This window comes from Epinephelus moara, chromosome 2, assembly GCF_006386435.1.
Source record: "Epinephelus moara isolate mb chromosome 2, YSFRI_EMoa_1.0, whole genome shotgun sequence".
Taxonomy (NCBI): Eukaryota; Metazoa; Chordata; class Actinopteri; order Perciformes; family Serranidae; genus Epinephelus; species Epinephelus moara.
Window position 1 is genome coordinate 33352861 of NC_065507.1, and position 26439 is coordinate 33379299.

Consider the following 26439-nt stretch of genomic DNA (forward strand, 5'->3'; position numbering starts at 1 on the left):
AATGAAATAAAGCTTAATTCATTTTATTCTAATCTTTTAAGTAATAAACAATTTAAGAACACCAATAATTAACTTTAGTTACAATTATTTTCAGGATTGGAAAATAATTTCCAGAAATCAGAAATACTTTATTGATCTCCTTGGGAACTTGTGATGCATTACATTCGCTCTGATATATTGCATAGAGAACTATAAGAAAGAAGAAATAGAAAATGAAAATAAGAGGTATGTGAAAATGTAAAACTTTAAACTTTTAAGAAATATAAAAAAGATGTGTTTAGATACAATGCTACTATCTATCTATCTATCTATCTATCTATCTATCTGTCTGTCTAGCATGGCATGGTTTCCATTTATTTATACATATTTTTTGTTACTTTCATTATCATTATTCACTAAAGTTAACCTTAAAATATTTTATTCTCTGAAGTTAACTTCAAAAATGAATCTGAACCATGACCTGAACAATTGAAGCAATGACAACAATAACAACAACCTGAAGAAAGACTTTACGACCTTTACGACCGTGCAGTCAATGGCGCACGTACCGGATTACGTCAGTGAGAAGAAGATGGCGGAGGGAGGTAATGATGCAGAGCTGCTGAAGGAGAAGGCGAATAAGTACTTTAAAGGTAATGTGACAGACCTGTCAAGTCAACGGCTTTTATCAGCTGTATGTAACAGATAAAGATGCGTCTATTACTTACAGTAGCAACATAACTGTGCAGCACTACGCTCCAAACCGGAGCCGGCAGCTAACTGTTAAGCTAAGCTAACATTGCTGTGAAAGCATGCTATCTGTAAACCCCATTCATTGGATTACGCTGCACTGTATTGAAATTAGCTGGTTAAGCTAACGCTAGCTAGCAGGCAGCAGAACAGCAGCAGCTAAAGCATTGATGTTAAACCGTGCCATCACGCATGTCATAGATACACCATACGAACAGTTCAGATTTATTTCCGTATATGGGTTTTAACCGCATGGTGTGTTCGCCTGTTTGGTTGTATTGAATGCTGTCATGTTATCGTGAAGCTTAAAGTGAGATTTAGATGTAACTCATAATGTTCTGTTAGCCAACATGAGGGCGGCAGCAGAGTCTCGGTTTAACAGCAGTCACATTATATTGAGCTCATATTGGTATACTCAGTGTTTCAGTATGGTTACTGTACTTAGATTTGTCCATTTCTTATTAACGTTAGGTGAGTTCATGTTGAAAGGAAGTAACAGTCACACCGCGCCTTCCTTTGGGTCCAAGACATGCTTCAGTTTAAAGTGGTGGAGGGAGTATTAAGATCTTTTACTAGCAAGTGAAAGTAGCAATACTACAGCGTGAAAATACACTGTTATAAGTAATTTTCAATTTTTATTCAAGTACAAGTACGAATGTATTAGCATCAAATCATACTTAAACCAAAAGAAGCACTTACGCAGAAGGACCCATGTCATTTTCACATGTACTGTACTGTACTGGATTATAATTATCCATACAATAATGTGTTCATAACATTAAGGAAATACTTCATCCACAAAATGACCACGTGTTAATCTCTGAGTCATGCTGTGTTGCTCTTGCATGCCACAGCAAACATAGAATTACTGATTGATTGGGGACCACATTAAACAGCAGCATTAACTTGTATCAAAACACACATTTACAAACTCTTACACAACTCGTGCGGTATAATCCAAATTTCATTTATCCAGTGTATGCTTAGTACTACCTTGAAGTTAATTTTTGCTAAAAACCTTCCTGTTTAAAACTGAGCTCAAAGTGAAACTTATCTATGCTCTCGTGTGAGAGTTTGTAATTGGATGAACTGATATAATGTTATGCTGTTGTTCAACGTGGTCCCCAATAAATCGATATGTTCAGTTTTCAGTGGAGGCATACAGGAGAAAAAGTTCCCTTCACAAATTCATAATAACACTGCATGACTAACTGATTTACAAATGCATGAAATATTCCTTTAATGTTGCAGCTGGTAACGATGGGGCTAATTTTAATTACTTCATATATTGCTGCGTGGTTGAACTTTTGATTCTAATTGCTCTTTTATAGTTTCTATTTTTATTCTCCTCTTGTATGTGTTTTCTGTACTTCTTATTAATTTTTTTTTTTTTTTTTTTTAATTTTTAGCTTTAGCTTTGTATCTATACGTATTACTGTTGTGCTGCTGCAACACCAGAATTTCCCTACTGGGGATCGGTAAGACTAATTTTCATAATCATAAATATTATATATTATATAATATATATATATAATATTATATTTTTGTGGTGGCACTAACAAATCTCATAAAAGCCTTCACAATGAAAAAATGCCTCCCTAATAATTATAATACTGTAATAATAATAATAATAATAATAATAATAATAATAATAAACAAATGCCCCTTCACTAATAAACAAATACGCTTATGTATGGGATTAGGTCTTATATGGGGTTTCAATGAAAATAAACCAGTAAACAAAACAACAAAATAAAGCCTGTGGGCGTTAGGATATCTTCAGGCAAGCAAAACTCTTGCACAGAAATCACTAAGAATTACCCTGATGCAGGTAGCCGAGTGTTCCTTTATATTCCCTCCACCTAGGTGTCAGAATGACCCTTCATTCGACTCTTGAGAAATTGTGACATTTGGCTTAATAAATGAAAAATACTTTCTATTAATCTGAATCTGCAAAGGAACAAGTGATTTATAGCTTTCAAATAAATGCAGTGCAGTAAAACGTATTACTGTATTTGCCTCCAAAATGTAGTGGAGTAGAAGTAAGGAGCATAAAATAGAAATAATCAAGTAAAGTAAAAGTACTTTCAAAATTGCTTTACTTACTTTACTAAATATACTTAGTTACACTCCACCACTCTCAGTTTGAAAAAAAAAAGCATCACAAAAAAAGTCAAGTTCTCTGCCTTTTGTCCACTATGCTCTGTTTTGATTTGCTTGGTAAATTTAAAGTATTTATGTATTTATAAGTATTTAAAAATGCCCCTCAGTCGCTTGTTCTTTCTCATGCAAAATATTGTAGAATGTGGCTAATGCTACATTATGAATGATAAAGAGGGTATCTTTAGACATGCTCTCTGTAGGTTAAGGATTGGGATTTCTAGAGGCCCGTGCGTTAACAGGGTTGAAACCATGATGAGTCATAGCAGATGTTTGGAAAGGCTGTCTGTTGTAGGATGGGCAGGATTGATTTTGTCTGAGGTATAATGTATAAAATAAACATAGGATAGAGTTAAATAGTTACACATTATGACTCAAAATCAACGGGCAATTGCGGTTTAAATGTGCCATCACATATACTGGAAAAGGCAAGCGTATGATCTGTCCATGAAGTGTTTTATTTATAACTGATATGCAAGTAATTGTAAAAAACAACAACAACGATAATGAACAGGTACGCCCAAGTGGTTAGACACAAGAACTGTAGATTCATGTCAAACACTTAACATTTCACTGAGATAAGCTGTAAACTAAATTTACTTATGGAGTCTTAATTCAGGATTTTGTAGACAATATGAAATGCTATATTTAGCGATCAAGTTAAGCCCTACAGAGTGGGAATAAGAATAGCATGTGTCATGGCAGTGATATTGGCTACTAAGCATTTGTGTGTAGTTTCTGCATCCCTCTCTCTCTCACACACACACACACACACACACACGAAGGTCACAGAGAAAAGCTTGTGTGGCTGTAGAGCAGGAGCACACTGGGTTAGCAGCAGCCACCTCCGTATCTTATGCACACTAATTGGATTAAAGGCGTTTTTTTTTTCTCTCTCTCTCTCTTTAGGCGCCCCAGTAGCTTACCTGGTAGAGCATGCGCCCCATGTATTTAGGTTGTATCCTTACCACAGTAGGCCCTGTGCTGCATGTCATCCCCAGTCTCTCCCCTTTTTCCTGTCACTCCTTGCTGTCCTATCCAATAAGGGTTAAATGCCTTATATACGTCTTTAAAAAAAAAAGGAAAGGAAGTTTTTCGTTGTGTCTTTCATAACTTTCTTTTCCCCAACGTGTGCACAATCGTCCATGCACAGATGTTCATATGTGTGTGGGCTGGAGATGAATGATTGTATATTGATGCTATGAGCCCACAAGTCTTTTGTGATTTGGATTATTTGAACATTGGGATTTAGCTAAAACATTGTTTCTGGACTTAGTTATGTAGTTTTATGATTGTTAGTAATGTGAAATGAGTGAAGTATGCATAACTAACATCACCTCTTAGATACTATATCAACCTGCCATACTGTAGATTAAATGTTTAATTAAAACTAAATAATAAATAATGCACCAATAATCATATACAGAATATTGTTACATCGTCACAATTATTTAGGTATTTAGGTTGCACTGCACTAATTTTATTCAGGAGTTTTTGTCAAAATCTGTCAACAGTTCTAGTCTGAAATTTAAAAAAAATGAACCCGCCCTATCTGCACTGTCTCTGAAATTTTTATTGGTACTTTATAGAACCAAGAACTTTGCAGTGAAGATTCAACTTTTGTTTTTCAGAGAAAGACTATGAAAATGCAATCAAGTACTACTCAGAGGCCTTGGAGGTCAATCCCTCCAATGCCATCTACTACAGCAACCGGAGCCTGGCATACCTACGCACAGAGTGCTATGGCTATGCCCTGGCTGATGCTACGAAGGCCCTGGAGGTAGACAAAAATTACATCAAGGGGTATTACCGCCGTGCCACCTCCAACATGGCACTGGGCAAGTTCAAGGCTGCACTCAAGGACTATGAGACGGTAAGAAGTATATCATCTCTGACTATTAAGCCACGTTTTCACCAAACACTTTCAGTATAGTACCCTTAGAACCGGTACAGAACTCATACACACTGAAAGTTGAAGATTCAGATCATCAGTTGAGAATCTGGATTTTTTCTTTGTCAGTCAGTGTGCACGTGTTGTCACTATACAAGAATTTTTTAACTTTGATTCAATACATTGAAAGATAACAGTATTTTATACCATTTCCTATACCATGGAGGAAATTGACATTTAGGGCATACAATTTAATTTTTTCTTAAGTAAAAGGTAAATATAACAGGGCTATAACATGACAACAAGGACTCTTTGTTAGTAGCAGAGAACAGCAGACTAATTTTGATAAACATTAACAATAAGAGAGCAAGTAAACACAGCTGGTACTCGTTTAACCCTATGGGCCCTAGGCGGTTTTGGGGTATTTTTACTGCCTTTACTTTTAAGCTCATATCACAGTCATTATAAAGGCTACATACACATGCTATATCTTTTTTTTTTTTTCTCAGGACAATCTGGGCTATCCAGATTTTTCATCATTACATGTCCTTCTATGTGCCTGTATTTTATATAAATTTTTATATCAATGAAAAAAAAAAATCTGTGTTACTAAATTCTTACATTTTTACATGTATATCACCATAGCAAGTTGGAAGTTGACATATTCTGCCATATATGAAGAGGGGAGACTCTCTGGAATATGGCAATATAAGAACTGTGATGGGATGACAGCACAATGATGTGTTTGGTATCATCGGAAAGCTCCGGTCCTGCGCTTTCATGTGATATGCATGGCATTTCTGTGCTGAGTAATCCATCCAAGAATAATGTGTGTGCAAAGCTGTATGAAAGCTTTGTTATATATAATTTTAGTGTAACTTTATCATTTTATTTCCTTGTGAAAACATTGGACTACCGACAAATGCTTGCTATACACACGGTTGCGGAGAAAATCCATAGAGAAGAACAGGTGTGAATATGGACACACTTTGCATCATTCTGGCCCATAGGGTTAAATCAATATGTATCAATAAATTGATATTTTTGACAACACTAATTGGTACCATCCACAACTTTTGACAGTGTAAACACAAAAGTAACCGTTTTAATTTGTAGTGTACTGAACCAGACTGCTTGGAGAAAATGAGGCTTAAGTAGCTGTGCACTTTCAACTGCCATATAGTCTGAAGTGTGACCATCATAATTTTTTTGTAATTTTGTCAAAAGAAAAAGCTTTTCTGTTCCATCTGTTGATGTGTCACCATGAGTTAGACCCATCGTGTGGCCTTAACAGCCTGAAATAGGGATTATCCTTTAATCCAGTCATGATGCCAATTAGATCCAGTTTGAAGGTGCTCATACCACAGCTGATGTGGTGTCTATTGTGGTTTGTGCTATTCTCATAATAAGCAATATAAATATAACAAGGCTTTGGCAACAAAGACCTGCAAAGCTCAGCCACAGTCAGAGCAATTTATCACACAAACTGGACCAAGCACCATGACAACCCATAATAAGAGTTAATCCTTTTGAAGCAATAAGAGAGTGGAGCTAGTTTTATATTTACTCATAGATCTATAGATGTATTGTGCATAACACTGTCTGACTGTGAATGGTTAACATATTTTTCATCCAGTATAAACTGCAGAATTAAAACTTAATGCACATTTATTGCCGTTTGTATCCTGGTCTTTGCAACTGCACTGAGTCAGTGTCCCTGTCTGCCTCGATGCCAGTTGATGATTAACCAGTGTGAATAATTTATTTAATTTCCTCGTTGTGATGATAGGTAGTGAGGGTTCGACCAAATGACAAGGATGCAAGGATGAAGTATCAGGAATGTAACAAGATTGTGAAACAGAAGGCTTTTGAGAGAGCCATCGCCAGCGATGAGATTAAAAAATCTGTTGTTGACTCACTGGACATCGAAAACATGAGTAAGTGTCCCATGTTATTGTACAAATGTATATACATATATATCTGTAATCATAAGGTGCTTTAGTTGGTAATGGTATATATCGTATTAACAGGAACTAATGATACAAAATATATTGTAGTGAACATTTAATTTTTACTTCATTAATTTTGATCTGAAATTAAGACGATCTTGTATTGCAGCAATTGAGGATGAGTATGTCGGTCCCAAACTGGAAGATGGGAAGGTCACATTAAAGTTCATGAAGGAGATGATGGACTGGTTCAAGGACCAGAAGAAACTGCACAGAAAGTGTGCTTATCAGGTAAACAGGTTTGTTCATATGAAACACACTAACTTAAGGAAGTTTTCTTGTACCTGCAGTAACAGTTACTTTTCTCACTCTTTCAGATTTTGGTGCAAGTTAAAGATGTTCTATCAAAACTACCAAGTCTTGTTGAGATCACATTAAAAGAGGTGAGGACTTTGCAGAGAATCACCACTGAAGTGACTTTAAATTGTTTTTAGTTCATGTAGAACGAGTGCAACAGTAGCCTTACATTCTGTGATCAGCCCATGATAGGACTGTAGGGGTTAGTCACAGCACAAGAGTTAATATTAGGGATACACATATTTGTTGCCAGTGCATTGGTATTGGCCGATATTCGCCTTGTGGACTGTTATAGGCCCATCAGCAAATAAGATGACATTAACTGATGGCAGCGGTTGATCTTTTTATGCTCTGGCTCAAAAGCAGGGGCTCAAAACTAAGGTCGTCCTGGAGACAATAACAAATATTTTGGGAAGAACAAATCTTCCTTATGACACCTTTGGGACAAGAGGATGCAGTTAACTCAATATTGACGCGTCAGGGAATGCACCCTGTTTCTTCTCTGATAATGCTACATTGTGAACAACAAATCTGTGTTTAATTGGCAGGATGTGAGCTAAAAAGGATTTAATCGTGCAAACTTTCTAAATGTTATTAGACCAAATAAATTTAATTCTGATAGTAAAACAAGTAATTTCATGGGGGTTGTGATGCACAAACAAAATTACCCTCTGATTTACAGATGTCTCTTTCACAATGTAAGTTTTTTGGAAAAAGTTTTGGGGCCCAATGGCATCACATGATAGACTCAACTGTTTGGCTGCTACAAAAATTGGCTTCAAGCCTGGCGCACAATTTCCCAATCAGTGCATCCCTTGTAAATAATAATAATAAAATAAAAATATAAAACAAAATGTTCCTGTTATTTTTCATGGTTGTTTTTTACAGTTGTTGTCCTTTTTTGGGACTTTATTTATGGTGTTCTGTTTCTCTTTGCCACAGACAGAAAAAATAACAATTTGTGGTGACACCCATGGGCAATACTACGATCTCCTCAACATCTTCCAGTTGAACGGCCTCCCCTCAGATACCAACCCCTATGTATCCTTTTCTTTGTGACAGCCACCCATCAGCTTTGAGATTTGTGTTCAGTGCAGTCATCGTCCTTGTTTGTTTCTCTCTTTGTCTGAAACAACAACAGCGGCCAAAAGCCTCAGAGCTTGTGCGTCATAATGCTTAACCACAGGATTCAGCTGTTCAATGGTGACTTTGTGGATCGTGGCTCTTTCTCTCTTGAGGTCATTCTTACCCTCTTTGGCTTCAAGCTGCTCTACCCTGACAACTTCCACTTGCTTAGGGGTAAGAGCACGTACAGTGTGCTGTCAAAAAGCACAACACTGAAATTAATTTATTATCCTTTTTCATGTTCACGTTTTATTTGGTTTTCACTGTTTTGTTACAGACTTTTGTATGAAGTTATTTGAACAGGGTTGTTTAACCAAGATTTTTATATGCAGGTAACCACGAGACAGACAACATGAACCAGATGTATGGATTCGAAGGGGAGGTCAAAGCCAAGTACACAGCCCAGATGTTCCAGCTGTTCAGCGAGGTCTTCCAGTGGCTGCCTCTAGCACAGTGTATCAACAACAAAGTACTGGTAAGCAGTGACGTTGTGAGCTGAAAGCAGTCACAGGGTCATATAGCTGGTTTTGTTGCTGTTCATCACGTCCAGTGTCTGTTTGATACTTGAATTCTGTAGGCAGTTAAGTTGGTGTTGTTTTTCAGAAAGGATTTAAGGATAGAATTGAACCTGAAAAGGGGTTTAGTGCAGTAAAGTTACACAAGTTTCCCACGGTCAGTTACATCCTGGTAATGTTATGAAATTAGAAAAACTGTTAACAGGACATAACTGAATAACAGGAAAATGCAGAAATGCTGTTGTGTAGCAGGTTGACCAAGGCTTTCAAACTGAGATCTTAGATGACTAGCTGAAACTGGTGACAGTTACTATTGATGGATAGCTAACATTTGCTTGAGTGGTAGGCAGTACAGTCATACAGTTTAGCAGCATTGGACTGTCGTGTCCAACTATATCTTAGCCGCGATCAAACCATTGGCTATGAACAGGTTGGTTATTTACAGACAACACTAAGCATAATAATAATACCTGTTGGCCACCAGGTACCATGATCAGGATGTCTGGATAATTAATATCTGTCCAGTGTGTGAGGTCACAGATTTGCTTCAAGGGGGAAGACTGAAGGAACATGACAGCGATGAACCTTTGTGTATTTCGGGATAGTGAACACTCATATTCATAACATAAATACAAGACACGTCCATAAACTGGAGGTCTGTTTAATAAGAAATAAATGCATACAAAACTAAAACTAGTTCAAGTCATGGAAATGGGATAAAACATTATGGAAAAGTTATGAGAAGGTTTTGAAAAATCATTGGTAAAAATGTGTGGGAACCCTGGATACAAGACTAACAAGAATTACCTTTACGTTTATGTTCATCCTGGAGAGATGCATTTTATATATATATGGCCACAGTCAATGTGTTTCCTCAAAGCGAGTTCTACCAGGCAGTGCAGCCTGTGATGGATTATTTTATCATCTTTAAATATAGTGACTGTAACTGACGATGTGTGGGCTTTCTTTTTGTATAATGGGAAAAATTATACATGCATAATCTGCCCAAATCTTCCTGATGACTGGTGTTATTTTTGCAGGAGTAGTGGTTTGATATTTTCTGCTGTGCACACAGTCTTAATGAGGTTCTCCTCCTCAGGTTATGCATGGTGGACTGTTCAGTGAAGATGGTGTCACATTGGAAGACCTCAGGAAGATTGACAGGAACAGACAGCCTCCAGACTCAGGTAGGTTCAGACTCCAAATGCAGCATCAGTATAAAACTGGCACTAATAAATCATCCCTAGAAAGGAGAACAGGTACATTTCAACACTTTCCTCTGCTTTTTCACAGGTCCCATGTGTGACCTCCTCTGGTCCGATCCACAGCCTCAGGTCAGTTCCCACTCAGTACCTCATTAGATCTGTTTGCTCAGAGATCCAGTGGTAAGATTTTATTTTTACATCTCTCTCTCTCTCTCTGTCTCTCTCTCTCTCTCTCTCTCGCTGTCATAAAGAATGGGCGCTCAATCAGCAAGCGAGGAGTGAGTTGTCAGTTCGGGCCGGATGTGACAGAGCGCTTCCTGGAACAGAACAAACTGGATTTCATTGTGCGTAGTCATGAGGTCAAAGCTGAGGGCTACGAGGTCACTCACTCAGGGAAGTGCATCACCGTGTTCTCAGCACCCAACTACTGGTAAGTAATCATGCTGGCTGACTTAAGAGTGTAGAGGCCATTGTTACTAAGGCTGTTCACTTGAACTGTTGTGTTCTGCTTTCCCACAGTGATCAGATGGGAAACAAAGGAGCTTATATCCACCTCAGGGGATCAGACCTCAAGCCAGAATTTCACCAGTTCACTGCTGTGGTCAGTATCCTGGACTCAAAATTGCAACAGTCATCAGAGCTGTTTGGGGAAATGACATCATAAAAATTGTTTGCCACTGGTGGTGGAATTACGCCCTCTAATTGATGGATCCTATTTTAATCATTTTTGGTATCAATGGTTTTTAGCGTTGGTAATACTGTACTCAGGAGCGTCAGGAGGACAGTCTGAAAATCAAAGTTATTAACTAAATCTCCTTCTGTAATGATGTGTCACATTACAGCCACTTTATTTAAGCAGTTATCAGTCCCTCCAGGATGTTACATCGTTGCGACCACAACAATTAATGCAAATTCAGCCAGTCCTTGTGAATTTTGTATGACTTTGGAAATTTGTTGATCACCTCAACTTAATTGCAAATTTGATCATTTAAAATGGGGAAAATCTTACTTCGTTTTAGAGCTCTGCCCCTCCTTGTCCAGCTCTCTCTCTCTGTCTGCTTATCATGAGATTACTGCTGCAGAAGTGTGAGCTCTGTGCCAGGGACAGTTACATACACAGTGACAGGGCTAACTTTTAGCATCTCCTGGCTAACATTAGCCAACTGTTATTAACGGCTTTAACTACAGAGTTATACTGTTAGGTGTCAGTGTGAGTTTGTTGGGACCGTTTAATAGCTCGGTGTTGGATGTTAGCTGCTGCTGCTGTGTTAGTTGGTGCTAACCGGGCAGAGAGAGCAGGAGGAGAGCTGCTCTCTGAAACGACAAAAGGGGGCAGAGGTCTCCTCAGCTGTCAGCCCCCCTCCACCACCATCACAAGTAGATTCTACTTCTTTGGGAAATACTGAATGCTCATAACAATAAGCTCTGAATCCAAGACAGCATTACAACTATTTTTTTCAATTTTCAAGTGTAAACTTTTTTTTGCAAGTGAAAACTTTTTGACATTGCAAAAAATTTCCTGAAAACATTGCAACATGCATGGCAGTTTTTTGAAAAGCTGCTGTGAAATCAGGCATTTCAGGTCACTCAATCCCAAAAATAGCCCACAAAATCCTGGAAGGACTGAGATATGCAAAATGTTATCAGAACCAACTGGTATGAAGACAGAAACATCTAAAACAACTACAACAAATCCACCTTTGACGACTAGCTGAGGCATTTAACTCAGGTGAGGTTGGGGCTTTACAAAGCCAGCAACCAGGTGACCATAATAAGCAGACTTCCTAGAGACTCTGTGCCAGAAAACGCAAATGTAGTGAGGCGAAACAGCAAACCAGAATGAATCTGGGTTTGGCTATTAGTTTCACTTTCACTGACAAGCGTGTTTACAAACATTAACTGACAGTCCTGCATAGTAGACCTTATAATGATAAATTTAGGGCTTTTATAAAGCTTGTTCAAACATGATCTAATGTTTGTCTTCCTCTCACTCTCCTTTACAGCCTCATCCGAATGTCAAGCCCATGGCATACGCCAATACGCTAATGCAGTTGGGGATGATGTAGAGGCCACACAAATCTGTCTGTGACACTGACGACCTCCCATCTGACCTGAACCATCCCAGCCACCTCACTCCCTACAGTGCTCGGACATGCTCTCGCTCATGCATAGCCTCAAGGGATCCCTCTCCCCGACAAACTTCCGCTAGTTGTAAACAGAAAACACATGGTGTAGTTCAGATGGGAAAAGATCACTTACACAAGCCCAGTCCAGAACTGGGCACATTCTTTCATGTTATCAGTTAGAACTGGAAAAATCCCCATTTCCATTGTCCATTCATGTGTTCCGTCACTGGGTAAAGAAACCAACCTTTCAGATGAGTCTCCTTGGAGCTGCTTGGTTTTAAAATATTTAATATACTCAGCAGATGGGATGAAATAGCTGATATGTACCAAAGATCTGTAATGAAAATGATTGTTCAGTTTTTACAAGAAGCGTCTTGTGACTCTGAAACCCAGCATTGTACTGTTGGCCCGTGTACACAGCTTGGAGCATTGTAAACCAGGTTAAGAGCAGCATGTCTATCAGTGTTTCACAAACTAACCTACAGTATGTCAGTTTGTTTATTATTTTAAAGGAATACAAAAATGATTACATGTATGATCCCAGTACAAAAAAAAGAATAGATTGATTGTCTCTGGCTACACTCTTAAAGGTGCTGTTTGCCATTAGTGGTGTATTTAGTTGGTTCAGTCATGTAGCTGGTAACATTTAATTTGCACTGCTGCACTGCTTCCTGTTGAGGAAGATATTGCTGCTCTCCATGTTTTCATCCTTGAGCGTCATTGTGCCACTCACCCGGCAGCTCCCGCACAGTCTACTCTCCAAACTAGCTTTGGTGTAAGGCAAACACTGATGGCACTCTAGTCTCCAACACACGTTCAATTACTGGTGACCCATGTGTGGATTTCCTCAGTACACAAACGTCCAAAATGCAATCCTGTCTTGAAACGCACAGCTGCATTGTCCAATGGCCCTCAACTTTTTAGATAAAGAAATACACTGATGTGTATGTATATATACTGTATCATTTAAAGATTCCGTGTAATGTTTGGAGAAAAATATTGAATAAAAAAATCCAGTCCAGTGATTTTAGAAACAAGCTGATATCTTTATTTCTGTCCATTAAAGGTCCAGTGTGTAGGATTCAGGGGGGTGTATATGGAATGTAATGTATTTTCTGTAGTGTAATGATTCCCTGAAAATAAGAAGAATTGTGTATTCGTTACCTTGGAATTTTTTTAAATTTAATTTAATTTAATTTTATATACTTTATTAATCCCCAAGGGGAAATTCAATTTTTTCACTCTGTTTGTCAATTACACACAGGTCCGAACACACACATGCACAAACAGGACCTATACATGCACTAAGTGGAGAGATGTCAGAGTGGGCTGCCCATGACAGGCGCTCAGAGCCGTTGGGGGGTTCGGTGCCTTGCTCAGGAGCACCTCGGCAGTGCCCAGGAGGTGAACTGGCACCTCTCCAGCTACCAGTCCACGCTCCATATTTTGGTCCGGACGGGGACTTGAACAGGCGACCCTCCGGTTCCCAACCCAAGTCCCTATGAATGAACCCTTTATATCTACATAAGGAGCAGATCCTCGTCAAGGGACTCCACCATGTTTCTACAGTAGCCCAGAAGAGACAAACCAAGCACTGGCTCTAGATACAGCCTTTTGCGTGTTCGCCAACAGTGTCTCTGTGACAAGCAGCGTATAAAACACAGATTTTTTTTTAACCATTAAACTGCTTTATTCAGTGTTTTTACCAGTTTAAATCACTGGGTCTATTTGTTTTGGAGAGGAAGAGACCTCTGAGATAAGTCGGCTCCTGGAATCTAGATAGGGAACAAATGACCCGCCCTACTCTCCCTATGGTTGGCTAGTACTTGTTGCCTTCCTTGGTTGAATTGGTCAAGTTTAGGCAAATGGGCCGGGATTGGTTAGGGTAAGTCAGCCAGAGGCAGAGTAAGGTGCACCATTCTTTCCTATCCTTGGATTTGCAAATTTGCTCCCGGTAAGAACCTCTTGAACATCTGGATCTTGAGTTACCAGAGAAGAAAAAGTTGAGCACACATTAGCAGGTGCTGAGCGAGCAGCACAAATAGTACCAGAGATACACTAATTTGTAAAGTGGAACTCATTTATTCAGTTTTTACTGGTTTAAATCATCAGGTCAATTTGTTTTTGAGTAGAGAAGACATTGCAGATAATTCAGCTCCCAGTAACAACTTTCTGAACTCTGGACACGCAGTGTGGACCGAAACACTTATATGTAAAGTGAAACTGCTTTATTCAGTGTTTTTACCTGTTTTTTTTAATTTTTTTATTACCTGGTCTGTTTGTTTTGGAAAGGAAGAGATCTCTGCAGACAATTCTGCTCCCGGTAAAAACTTCCCGAACAATAAGCACTGAATGCATCTAATCGGGAGTTCCCGAGTTTCAGCGCTAGGTGTCGCTAAATCCCATAAATCCTACACAGTGCTCCTGTTGTCTACCAATGCTTCTTTTTTTTTTTAAAAAAAACATTGACCTCTGTGGGCAGGGGTTTGCTTGAATTACTTATAAAGATGTTAATTTAAATATATATTTAAATTATTAGACATTCTATGTGTTTTATAAACAATACGGGGGGGAAAAAGTGCCTGTTTCTCTCAAGGCGAAAGTCGCATTAATTTGACGTCACGACTCTAAACAGCTGATCGTCACTCGTCAACTATGCGCCACCAGTTGACAACATACAGCACGAGTTTCACCTTGTTGTGAACCCAGTTGGACACGAAGATTATCAGCCTTCAGCAAAACCGACCTGAGATGCCAAAATATTGTTCCGTCCCAAACTGCAAGAATGACTCCGGAAACGGGAGCGAAAGGAAGAGCTTCTACAAGTAAGTGACAGTCTTTGAGATGTTAGTTAGTGTTAGCTGTGGAGCTGGAGAAGCGTCATCTCTAACTTTCAGATACGTGTTCCTCTCCAATGAGTCAGTCTTTACAACGTCAGCTTATACAACATGTTTTCAGACTAAAACCAATCACTGTAACGTTAGTTATTAAATATCAGCGTTATGATGACCTGTAAAGTTTGTGTCGCCTTGTTTTGACCTTTGAGACACTGAGTCCTGATTGAATCATGATGTGAGGCTGTAAGCCAGTCTGCTGACTGAGTTTTTATTGACATGCAGATTCACATGCTAAGATTTTAATTTGTTTAATTTGTGGAAATGTGCAGTTAAGTTGTATTTTTGTGGATCTGAACCACAGTGGAAAAATCCTTCCACTTCCACTGATGTAATATTCTATAACAGTACCTCCACTGTTCAGTTTTTACAAGGTAAAAAGGTTTTACAGTAATAGGCCAATCATAAGTAGCTACTTAAATAAAAAGAAGAATAATTTATACTGTACTATACAGTACATGTGTGAGGTGAACAGAATGCAAGTTATATTCAAATTAAATGCAAAGTATACTGTTGTGATGGATTTTTATACGGGAGCTGAGTCACAGACATTATGCAGTGGTGGAAAAAGATAATTTACTTAAGACAAAATAGAAATACCGTACTCAAAAAATACTCCATTACAAGTCCTGAATTCAAAATGCTACTTGAGTAAAAGTACTTGAGCGAGTATTATCGGCAAAATTTACCATACAAAAGTTAAAGCACTCATTGTGCAGTTATAGAATATCATATTACTTTGTTTATATCAGTAATGAATACATGGAAAAACATTTTAATGTTCTTCAACATGGAGTCAGTTTTAAATATGTTGTATGCTGCTGTGTAGATTAGTAGTTTAATATAGGGCATCACATCATATAAGCATACCATGTGTTGTTTTTTAAAATGTAAAAACTAACTAGTGACCATAAGTGTCAAATGAATGTAAAAGAGTAAAAAATACAATGTACCCTCATTAAATGTAATTGAGTAGAAGTAAAAAGTTCTATAAAATCCAAATACTTAAGTAAAGTACAAGTATGTCAAAATGACACAATACTTGAATATAGCTTTTGAGTAGATGTCTTTAGTTCCATTCCACCACTGACAATATGACCCCACTCCATGATTTTATGGGGAATTTTAAAGTAATCACTTACATCTGAGAAACCTACATTCAAAGTGAAAATGGGATTCACAGTGACCGGAGGAATAAAAACCTGTCTATATTTGACAATAAAGTATTTTATTTGAAGGAGCCCAAGCGCGATCAGTGGCTCACATTTGTATTCTTCGTTGTGTTCTAGGTTCCCTCTACAGGACCCGGTCCGGCTGCAGCAGTGGCTGAGGAACATGGGACGTGAGAACTGGACTCCCTCTCGACACCAGTATATTTGCCATGAACATTTTGCATCTTCGTGCTTCAAGGTGCGCTGGGGGATCCGATACCTTGAGAGCGATGCAGTACCCACAATCTTCCAGGAGGCCGAGGTAAAACAAAAGAAACCCTCTGCAGTCTTAATCTGAAAATGTAGGGCTGCACAATATTGGAAAATTATTATTATTATTATTTATGAATACTATGTTATCATCAGTGTTGGGGAAACTGTGTTAAAACCGTAGTTTACCAAACTACAAGCTACTTCCTAACTGAGAGCAGTTAAACTACAGCTCAGCTACCCTCAAAAATGATTAGCTTGTCAAAGTAAAACTATTTTTTAAAAATAGTTAAACTACATCCAAACTATATCACAGGAAATGATCACAGTCTCAGTCTGGACTCTGAAATCTCTTACTGTAACATGGAGGTACAACTAAAGGCAAAGTAAAGAGTAGGTGTGTTTGATTTAGGGACTAGGGCAGGCTGATTTGTTTTAAGGAAAGGATATGGAGCAGTTGTTGGGGTGGAATCAGGAAAATGCTTAACATCTAGGGAAATACATGGTATTTTAAACGCAGTTGTCTTGGTTGCAGACCAGAGGTGATTTTAATCAGACAGCAGGTGGCCAATGAGCTGTGGCATTGTGCCACATTGAATGGCAAAAAAGTAATAATTTACAGTATTATGAATATTTAGTTAAATAAAGAGTAAATTATCAACATGAACTTCATGCTACTAGTTCACTACTTAAAAAGCTACTAAGGTTTGAATGTAGTTAAACAGCCAACCAATTACTGCTAATTGCAGTTAAACTAGTAATTGAACAAAATGCCATTAACGACTCCCTAAGACTGATTGTCATCATTATCATTATTCTTATTCTTATTATCATTGTTATTATTAGTATTGGTAGCAGTAGTCGCTGTACTTGTATATACTATACTACTATATCTAAAGCTAGTATATCTAAAACTAGTATTAAGCTAGACTTTCGTTCTTAAACATTTGTACCATTCAAATGTTGTTTTTTTCTGCTATCGGCTGGAAATTTATCTCAGCAACATAATATGTTTAGGAGTTGGTCCACAGCAACCAGCTCTCTGATTATTTTAAGCTTTATGCAACAGGGAAGATAAAGCGCTGTAGTTTATATACTGTTCGTGAATTTCACTTATTTCCAGCAAAGTTTTACTGAAATGTTTTAAAATGGGAATGTTACTTAGGGAACCACTTTTTTGGGCCATCATAAAGTTTATTTAAAAAGATTTTATGTGATCCTGATGAGTCACAACACCGAGGTGGTCCCTGATAGTTTTCTCTAATTAACATAATAAAATGTTATGTAATAAAATTTAGTTCAATAAATATTTGAAAATATATATTTTTTTACATTTTAGTTGGCACTCTGACAAATAGATCTGCACATGTATTGACCGAATTCATTATTTGTAATATACAAAGACTTACCATGCTTTGAAGTTACTAGGATGGTGTTATGAGTGCACCACCACAGTTGCTGTAACTTAAACTTTAAAACTGATATGTTTGTTTTGATAAAAACACACTCTGCTTCTTTCTAGAAACGGAAAGCGATGGATCACAGTGAAAGGAAGCCAAAACGGCTTCGAACTAACAGTAATCAAAGCATAGCCTTGTCAGATGACAGGACAGTGGCTGCTGACGCTGTTGAGATGGAGAGTACATTACACACGGTACACCTGTATGAGATCACTGTTGACCCATCGCAGCAGGGAGAAACCAGCCTGGTGGAGTCAAGTGATGTAGGAGAATCTGACCACTCTGTACAGACAGACCTGAACCAGCTGGCGTCAGTGGATGGATTTGAAGCAAGGGCAAAGTTCCCCTTAACTTTATTCCAGACAGTTAATGATCTCAGTAACAGTGGAGAGGTGGTGGTGATGTCTGAATGCCCTGCTGGTGAAGGGCAGGATGAGCTTCTGAATGGAATCACTGCTGCCATTTTAACTCAGGGCCATGGGCTGGTCATGAATGACTCCACACTTGGCTGTACAGATGAGGCCGTGGCCTCTCTAGGTGCTGAAGATATGACTTGCTCCACAGAGGATTTCTCAGGTGTCCAGGGAAGCCATGAAACTCAAGTGATCGCCTACTTTGAGACGATACCAAACGTTGTCCCCAGTAAAACCTCTACTGAGTTCACCTTCACCCCGGATACAGTTCTGTCATCTGCTCTGAGCTCTAAGCCCATCACCTCTACTCTGCCTATTGTGTCCAAACACGTGCCACCTTCACCCACGTCACTGGTCCTCACTGTGGAAAGACTGGACGCAGATGAGGGAGAGGGAGAAGACGGCAAGTCAGAGGAGGACAGCATAGAGTGGCAGGATCACCAGCTGGAGGAACACTGGTGAGTATTGACTCTCAAGCTCATGGACATGTTTATTTTCAGGTGCTGGCCACCGGGTTTAGAGTTAAAAATGGGATCAGAGTTAAAGCTGGAGTAAGCAGTCAGATTTTGGCATTATTGGTTTCCACAATAAATTTTGATTGTATAGTAATTCAGGTGGTCTGAGAGAAAACTAGACTCCTGCACCTCCTCTTGGCTCTGTTTTTGGCTGTTCTACAAATACAGATGCGCATATTTTCAAATTCTGCCATTTATTTCTTGCCATTTCCAGATTTCTGCCCACCCCAGCTTTAACTCACCTCCACAGTCATAGTCATGCTGTTCCATCCTATATTCTCTATGTATTACAACGTGTGCAATCTTTTTCCATTCCCTACATGAGCAGCTACCATAAGAACAGTCTGAGCAAGGAGCAGCTGGAGGCGATTGTGGCTGAGCTGCAGAAGAAGGTGAAGGTGCTGCAGCAGCGACACCGCCGACACCTGGAGAAGCTTCTGGGACTGGAGAACACGGTCAGCCAGCTGAAGCAAAGCAACCTGCTGAACGAAGAGCGACTACAACTGCTTGAGAGGGTGAGGAGCTCAAAGTGTTTACATGAAATAAGCCCACATTTATTTTGAAAAAATGTTCTAATTCTCAAGTTTTTAGGTATATTCTAATATTTTATTGGGCAATATTGAATTCTCCATTAAACTTATTATGCAACTTATAAAAACAATGAGCACAGCCAGAGGGGATTAGGTGTTGGAGGCAAATACTTATGAAAGTCCTGGCATATATTGTGAAAATGTCAAGCAGCGCATTGACTTGTGTTGTCTCGTCTTTCTCAGGCTTACATACAGACAAGTGCAACAATGCCAGATGCTGGTGAGACTGTGGCCATCATCTATGAAGAGGACGATGGCGCATACTTGTTAACTCCGCTAATTAACACAGATGAAAAGCTGTGAGGCTGACTGCAGACGTCCCATCTGTGTCCATCTGCTGCCCACACTGGCAGAAGCGATATACTACCTGTTTTTGTTTTTTTTTCTTGTAACAAAAGGAGATCTGTGTATTAAATGTGGCAGCGTGTTGTTGGATCTGCTGTGAGCTTTGCACAAATATGGATGAGTAATACAGAACAATGTTGAACATGTTTTTTTAAGTTTTCACCCTCTACCCCTCCCAACCGTTCTCCGACCTCTTTTTATTTGACCTTCATGGTTTTTGTTAATGATACATATCAAATTAAAAATAACTTCCATTTAGACTTGTGCTTCATTTCTATAGTAACTGTACATTTCAGCTATTAAAGGTCCAGTTTAAAGGATTTAGGGGGATACACTGGCAGAAATGGCATATAATACATTAAGTATGTTTTCTTTAGTGTATGTCACCTTAAAACAAGAGTCGTGTTTTCATTACCTTAGAATGAACTGTTTATATCTACATAGGGACCAGGGGCCTCATCCATGGAGTCTGCCTTGCTGCATCGCCATGTTTCTACAGTAGCCCAGAATGGTCAAACCATCACTGGCTTCCTATAGGGCCATTTTCACGTTGCATGCTTTGCCTTAACATTTAAATGTTAAGTTAACAAAGGAAAAAGCACACATTAGCAGGTCCTGAGCTAGCGGCCCATCTGCAATGAGCCAAACACCAATTGGTTAGAAAATGATCTTTCAAATGGGTAGATGATTTTCATATGAAAAATCCAATTTCACAAATACATACTCTCACACCACAAAAGTCTGGTTAGCAGCTTGAAGTGTAAATTTAGATTCAGGAAGAAGAGATTTTATCTGTCAAAGGCCAAACAAATAACATTTTTTTGGTAAGATTATTAGTTTATTTGTCAAATCTTTCTCAGAAAAAAAGTTGTTCAGTCATATCAGTTGTTTTACAGCAATAACAGCATGTATTGTATCAACCTATAACAGCCACTGCAGTACTCAAAATAATACTGCTGTAAATGAAGAATCTCATTGTAGGTTTTTAGTTTGGCCACTTGAGGGCAGCAGAATATTTTGCTTTGATATTTCCTTTGGGCAAAACACTCTGAAATTGCAGTACAGATTGATTTTAGTCCACTCTCCTCTTTTGTTGCAATACTTTTAGTAATTTGGCAGAATATTTGTATGAAAAAGAAACTCATGTTTAAGACCTTTCCTCTAAATTGGAACATTAAGTCGCTCAAATCTGACTCAGAGGGAGTTTTTTAAATGACCATCTGAAAAAGTGTCTGAAGTTTGCACCTTGTTTGACTTGTGGTATTACAGCTTAGCATCTGTTTCATTTTTAAGTGTCTGGCTCTACTCTTCTTGGATGGTAGCTGTGGAGAATGTTATGCACTTTACTCTGTGGTGCTTCTTTAACCAATGACCTCACTGTGTTTTCCTAACCTCCTCACTCATTTGGCTACTGTCACCCTAAACTGGCTTTTACCTGATTTAATATTACCACAAAACTGAAAAGTGATGAGAGTGAGTGTTTCTTATCTCTGCTCTGCTGGAATGTAAGGGAGTGAGACGTTCTTTTATCCAACTGGGAACTTTTATCAGCAGGTACATTTGCTCATATGTGCCTCAGCAATGAGCTAATAGTTAGATGTTCCACCAGAACTCACAAACACACACACATAAAAGGATTTTGCCAGTACATTCTGATCCAAGTGATCTTGTGGTGAACACTTTGTAGCTACCTTTCTGCCCACCATCCTCCCTTAACTTCCTCATTATGTGTTGATAACATTCAGCTTTTAACTAAGCTTTCACATCAGTAATGTTCTACACCCGAATACAGTTGCATCATCATCTACGTGACATTTGTTTAGATTGTCACCACAGTGTAGAAGAAAATCCCAAGGTCCCAAGCCCATACGGGGGAGTTGACTTTTGCATTATGTGTGTTATTTTTATATTTTGGAGACAGTAAGCATCAGAGTTGGAAAACATCACCAGCTACTAGCCAGTGCTTGTAGAATATGCAGGTGGCAGCTAGATTTGCTCTACTCATCAGCCAAAAAACAATGGTAATCTACTGAGTAGCTGGTAGATTTTAGAATCCATCCAGAATCCAATTTAGAATGCGGTGGGACAAGGACAAAACTAATGGTGGCGAAAGCCCACTAGGGCAGCTGGGAGGGCTGGTGGATTGGTCCAACAGACACCGCCCTTCATCCGAGAGAGCGATGTTCACGTACCATAAGATTATAAAACCAAACCCTCTTCTTTTTTTCCTAAACCCAACCACTTCCTGTTGTTGCTTAAACCTAACCATGTGTTTTTGTTGCCTAATCCCAACCATGTGTGTTGAAGGAAAAAAAAAAACGTCAATTTGCAGTGTTATACTGCTGTGGTGCTTTATTTTGAAAGAGACTGTATGTAAACATTAAATTTCCTGTGAAAACGGAAGTGTATTTTGAAAGAAGACAATGCATGTATCAGGCAGAACTTGACACAGCATCCCAGAACGTCAACAACCAACGCACCAAGGCATGGAAAGTCCATGACCAAACATCAATATGTGACGAGTCTGGAATGAGAATGTGTTGCTTGCACATAAATGCAGATTTCACGAGGCGGAGACTGGCGGTACTGAGAAATGCCTTGCAACTCTATGCTCCAACGTCGTCTTGCGTTAACTGACAATCCACTTCTGTCTGTTGGTACAGTTGGTTTTCCTCACCTGATGCACACCATACCCTAGTACACATGGACCATACTCAAGACCACCTTTTCAAGTGGACTTGGGCACAGTTCATCGATCCGAGCCCTGGTATGGTAGGCTACACAGCGTTCACACTAATCAAAAGCGCTGGATTTTGGGATCCCATGTGCTCTTGAGTGTGGCTCATTTGTAGCCTATATGGGCACAGTTTACATGATGGCTGCACGTTTTGAAATTATACTCATTGTTATATCTTATTTCTATCTATATCATTTTTTCTTAAAATATGTCAAAGAAAAATACCAGTTAGTAGAACAAATACAAACACTGATAATCTGATTATCCTGCCTGTTGTACCTTTAAGGATATTCCCTAAATAGGATGTGGGATACATTTAAATTTACTTTATTTTATTTAAGGTGCCCTGTGAGAACAAACGAATGGTCTAACAAACATTTCCAGTGCATTTCCATCCTCATAAAACATTTGCAATGCTGATTTTTTTTAAGTATCTTGAGTTTTTTACCTCCATGTTTACTGGCAGTTTCCTTCTTCTTTACTTTGGCTGTCACGTTGTAGAATGTCTTGGCAATGTTACCTCCAACTGCTGAAATCTAACGTCAGCTCAGGCCAGTATCCACACATTCACAACAGACACGTACACTGTAACCGTTGTTCACAAAATCACAGTGGCAGAGAGTTGCAGATATTGTATTGCCCTGTTATAGTGCCATGAGCAGGACATCGAATAAAGATTAGTTATCCCTTTGGCTTTGTGGCTGTTATATATCATCAATAATCAGTTGTATGTTTTCAATATATAGTTGACAGAGAGTGACTTCCAGAAACAAACTTCACCCATACTATGGTTCAAGGCACCAGCCTGCAGCATTGCACAACAGCTAATGATAGCAAAATGTTAAGAAAGAATTGGACTTTTATAGGGGGAAGTAGGAAGATGTGTGTAATTCAGGTATGTGTGTGAATGACAGGCAATGTCAGGGTTTTTTGAAAAAAAAAAAAGTCTTGATAAGGGAAATATTTGTAATTTGGGTGTGTATGTGGATAACAGTAAATGTGTTTTGACTGATAGAGTTTTACACTGAGGACTGTGGCTCGAAACAAAAATATTCTTAGGTTTGGTAGAACATGGTTTCTGCTGAGAAGGTTTCAAACAGGAGAACTTATTATGGTTCTGTCTGATACCGAGAGAAGCATTCTTGTTGAATCAGTTCCTTTGTGGGTCTGTTGTGGTTTAGATTTGGATTCAGATAACTTGCCGTCGCAGGTAAGAAACCTCAGTGAGTTTCCGTTCCCACTGAGCGGACACAGTGAGCCTGTGTTATTTTCGGGGAGGAGGAGGGGGTCGCTTTCTCTCTCTGACTTCAGGTGCCAGGCAACCTCTCTGCCCTTCACATTCCCCAGTATCGGTCATGTGACCAGAGTTTGGCCAAAGCCAGCAGAGCGTGACCACAGAGACTCACAGAATGCCTTTTTTCTTTGCTTTCTTCTTTCTTTTTTTTTACAGTCAGCCAGGTTTAGGTATTTGATAAGATTCAGTTTCATCATAGCCTCAGGAGCCTTCAGTTCATGAGGCCGCAGTTAGCTTTATGGTTTTGCTGGTTGTCATTTTTTGTCAAAGCATGAAAATCTCTCTGACTCACACTCACACTTTTTACAAATATGAAGTGTTTCATTTGATGTGCCACTATTTGTTGAAGGGGAACCTTGTGTATTTCTGGGTGGCTGTGAAGTACACCTGTGTCAGAATCAATGATTAGCTTAACAATGACCAAACATGCCTGAGGGTCTTTGACAAGTCACTGGAACAGCACACAGGAAACCGCTCACTGGTAAACATCATGATGCTCTGTCACACCTCTGTGGAAAGAGCTCCACTTATTTGCTCTATAGTTTGTGGGGTTTTTTTCTTTTTGCTATTTGGTTCATTTTAAGTCATGTCCTTCACAGGCCTGTTTACTGTAGCAGATTATTTGTTATGCAGTCACGCAATAGAAGGAGATTTAGGCTCCGTCTACACAAATTCAGATATTTTTGAAAACTGATATTTTCCCCCTTTGTTTTAAAGAATAATTCTGACCACATGACCTTTGTTTTACAAAATATCTCTGTCCATACTAGAGTGCAAAGACCACTCCAAACGCTTGCCGGCGTTAGCTGTCTTCAGCAGTCTCCCCTTGTCACACAGGTGGTCAAGGGTACAGATGAATATTACCTTTTTCAAAACACCTATTAGGCATTACATTACCACTGATTTACGTTCAGTTTAAGGACAAACAATCCCACTTTGGAAAGCGTCTCATCATGTACTGGTTTGACCGGGTCTGATTCAAAACCGCCATTTCTGACGAACTTTAAAAGCAGACGCTGAGATGGAGCAAAAAAACTGGGTGCAGCAGATGCCTTTGTTCATTCATGCAGTGATGCAACAATACTAAGTTTAAGTGTAAAGTAGTCATCAGACCAAACAGTGCTAACAAGATAGCAAACTGGTTGTTTGCCACTGTTGATTTTCCTGGCACGTGCTGATTATACAAAGCAACAATGGAATGGAGGTTATGTCATCATTTTCCAAATCCTCTGATATTCATGTCCACACAGATAAATGGTAAATAATTTTTTCAAAAAATCTGCACCTGGGGGGGTTAAGCAAGCTTTGTTTTACTGACTAAAAACTCTATTTGCATTTGAATTAGAGGCCAAAACACGGAGGAAGATATCCATTCTCAGAAAATCTGTATAGGTGCAGACAGACAGGGCCTGGGATTAAGAAATTGTTTTTCATCATTTAGAGGCCAGTTTGGATCATTCATTCATTCATCATACATAAACACTTATCCTGGTACAGGGTCACAGGGAGGCTGGAGCAACAACTGTAGATATTTTAAAATGTGGAATAGTGATGTAATTTGTTTAATTTTCAAATATAAACTTCAGGATAAGATGTAAAAAATGTAAAAATGCAAAATGTAAAAATCAATAGATATTCCTTTATTTTTCATATTGTCTTTAAAATCTCTTCCTGAAAATCTTGGCAGTAGTGTATTGAGGCACGTAAATGTTTCAAAGGTCATATACAGACTCTAGGTTATAGGCTGTTCTGTCTGACCCCTCGCCAAGCCCCTGACTCAATACTGTTTTCTCTAAAAAGTAGCATTTATTAAAAAAAAACTTCAAATGCAATCTTGAATAATCATTAGAATTGAGCTCTAATGTGTAGTCACTGTCATCATGACCACATGTCAGGCCGTTCCTTGTCCTTTTGTTAGAGGTGACACTGATATGGCAGTGAGAGACAACGGTTGGAAATGTGATATAGCACCAAGAGAACTCGCCTATATTTACCATAAGATGTCATTAATTTTTCAGGTTGCTCCCTTTGTCAGGTGTGACTGCATGTGTTTTGAGACTAGACTCTTGAAAGGCTTGACTCGTGTCTATCATGGAAACTATCATGACTGCTTGGTCTTTTAAATGTGGTTGAGTGTAGATAATTGTCCTCTGCTTGGGTGCATGTCATCATTACATAAAGATCACAGACATAGCATGTAAAACAGGACATTGGAAGATTGAAGGTAAGTTAGACAACTCTCAGTACCTGCCTGTAGTCTTCAAGCTTTAACAATCTAGGTAAAAAATAGTGAATGCTTTTGTAAGGCACTTCTAATTTTACTAGTAGATCTTGTTCAGTGGCAAACAGTTGAAGTCTGGTGATACAGGGTGGCTCCCCATAGGCTAATTAATAATATTTAAAGTATGTGGCAGGGTGGTGGAGAGAAGTATGCAACCACAGCCAAGCACCCAGTGATAATGATAAAGTCTGAAAGGTAAGAAAACAGATAACTCATGTAACCAGACTGGAATGACTCCACTCCTCTGTGCTCACACTTCTCACCTCAGCCCGTTAACTGATCCCGTGGCTAATTGTTCAGAGCGCGTGTGGTTAAGTTGCCAGTTGCTGGTAACGTAGCCCTCAGGATTGAGTGTCAGGCTGCTCTTACAAAGGCACCTGGATGGAACGCACTCCGTCATTTTTGTTAGCGGTTTACTGACTCATGCGGGAG

At 38.9% G+C, this 26439-nt stretch overlaps 2 protein-coding genes across 2 annotated transcripts; both read left to right on the forward strand.

Annotated features, from left to right (window-relative positions):
- The first annotated feature begins 525 nt into the window (after positions 1–525).
- Positions 526–13094, forward strand: ppp5c (protein phosphatase 5, catalytic subunit). The gene is made up of 13 exons (XM_050071475.1): positions 526–632; positions 4521–4762; positions 6570–6717; positions 6899–7020; positions 7107–7172; positions 8029–8127; positions 8280–8385; positions 8544–8686; positions 9826–9913; positions 10020–10060; positions 10183–10361; positions 10451–10532; positions 11935–13094. The coding sequence occupies exons 1-13, from the start codon at positions 536–538 to the stop codon at positions 11995–11997; spliced, it is 1476 nt and encodes a 491-aa protein (XP_049927432.1). The 5' UTR covers positions 526–535; the 3' UTR covers positions 11998–13094.
- A 1613-nt stretch (positions 13095–14707) lies between these two features.
- LOC126403658 (THAP domain-containing protein 5-like) lies at positions 14708–19953 on the forward strand. Its single transcript, XM_050066379.1, has 5 exons — positions 14708–14882; positions 16241–16424; positions 17895–18703; positions 19089–19275; positions 19534–19953. The coding sequence occupies exons 1-5, from the start codon at positions 14809–14811 to the stop codon at positions 19651–19653; spliced, it is 1374 nt and encodes a 457-aa protein (XP_049922336.1). The 5' UTR covers positions 14708–14808; the 3' UTR covers positions 19654–19953.
- Positions 19954–26439: the final 6486 nt, after the last annotated feature.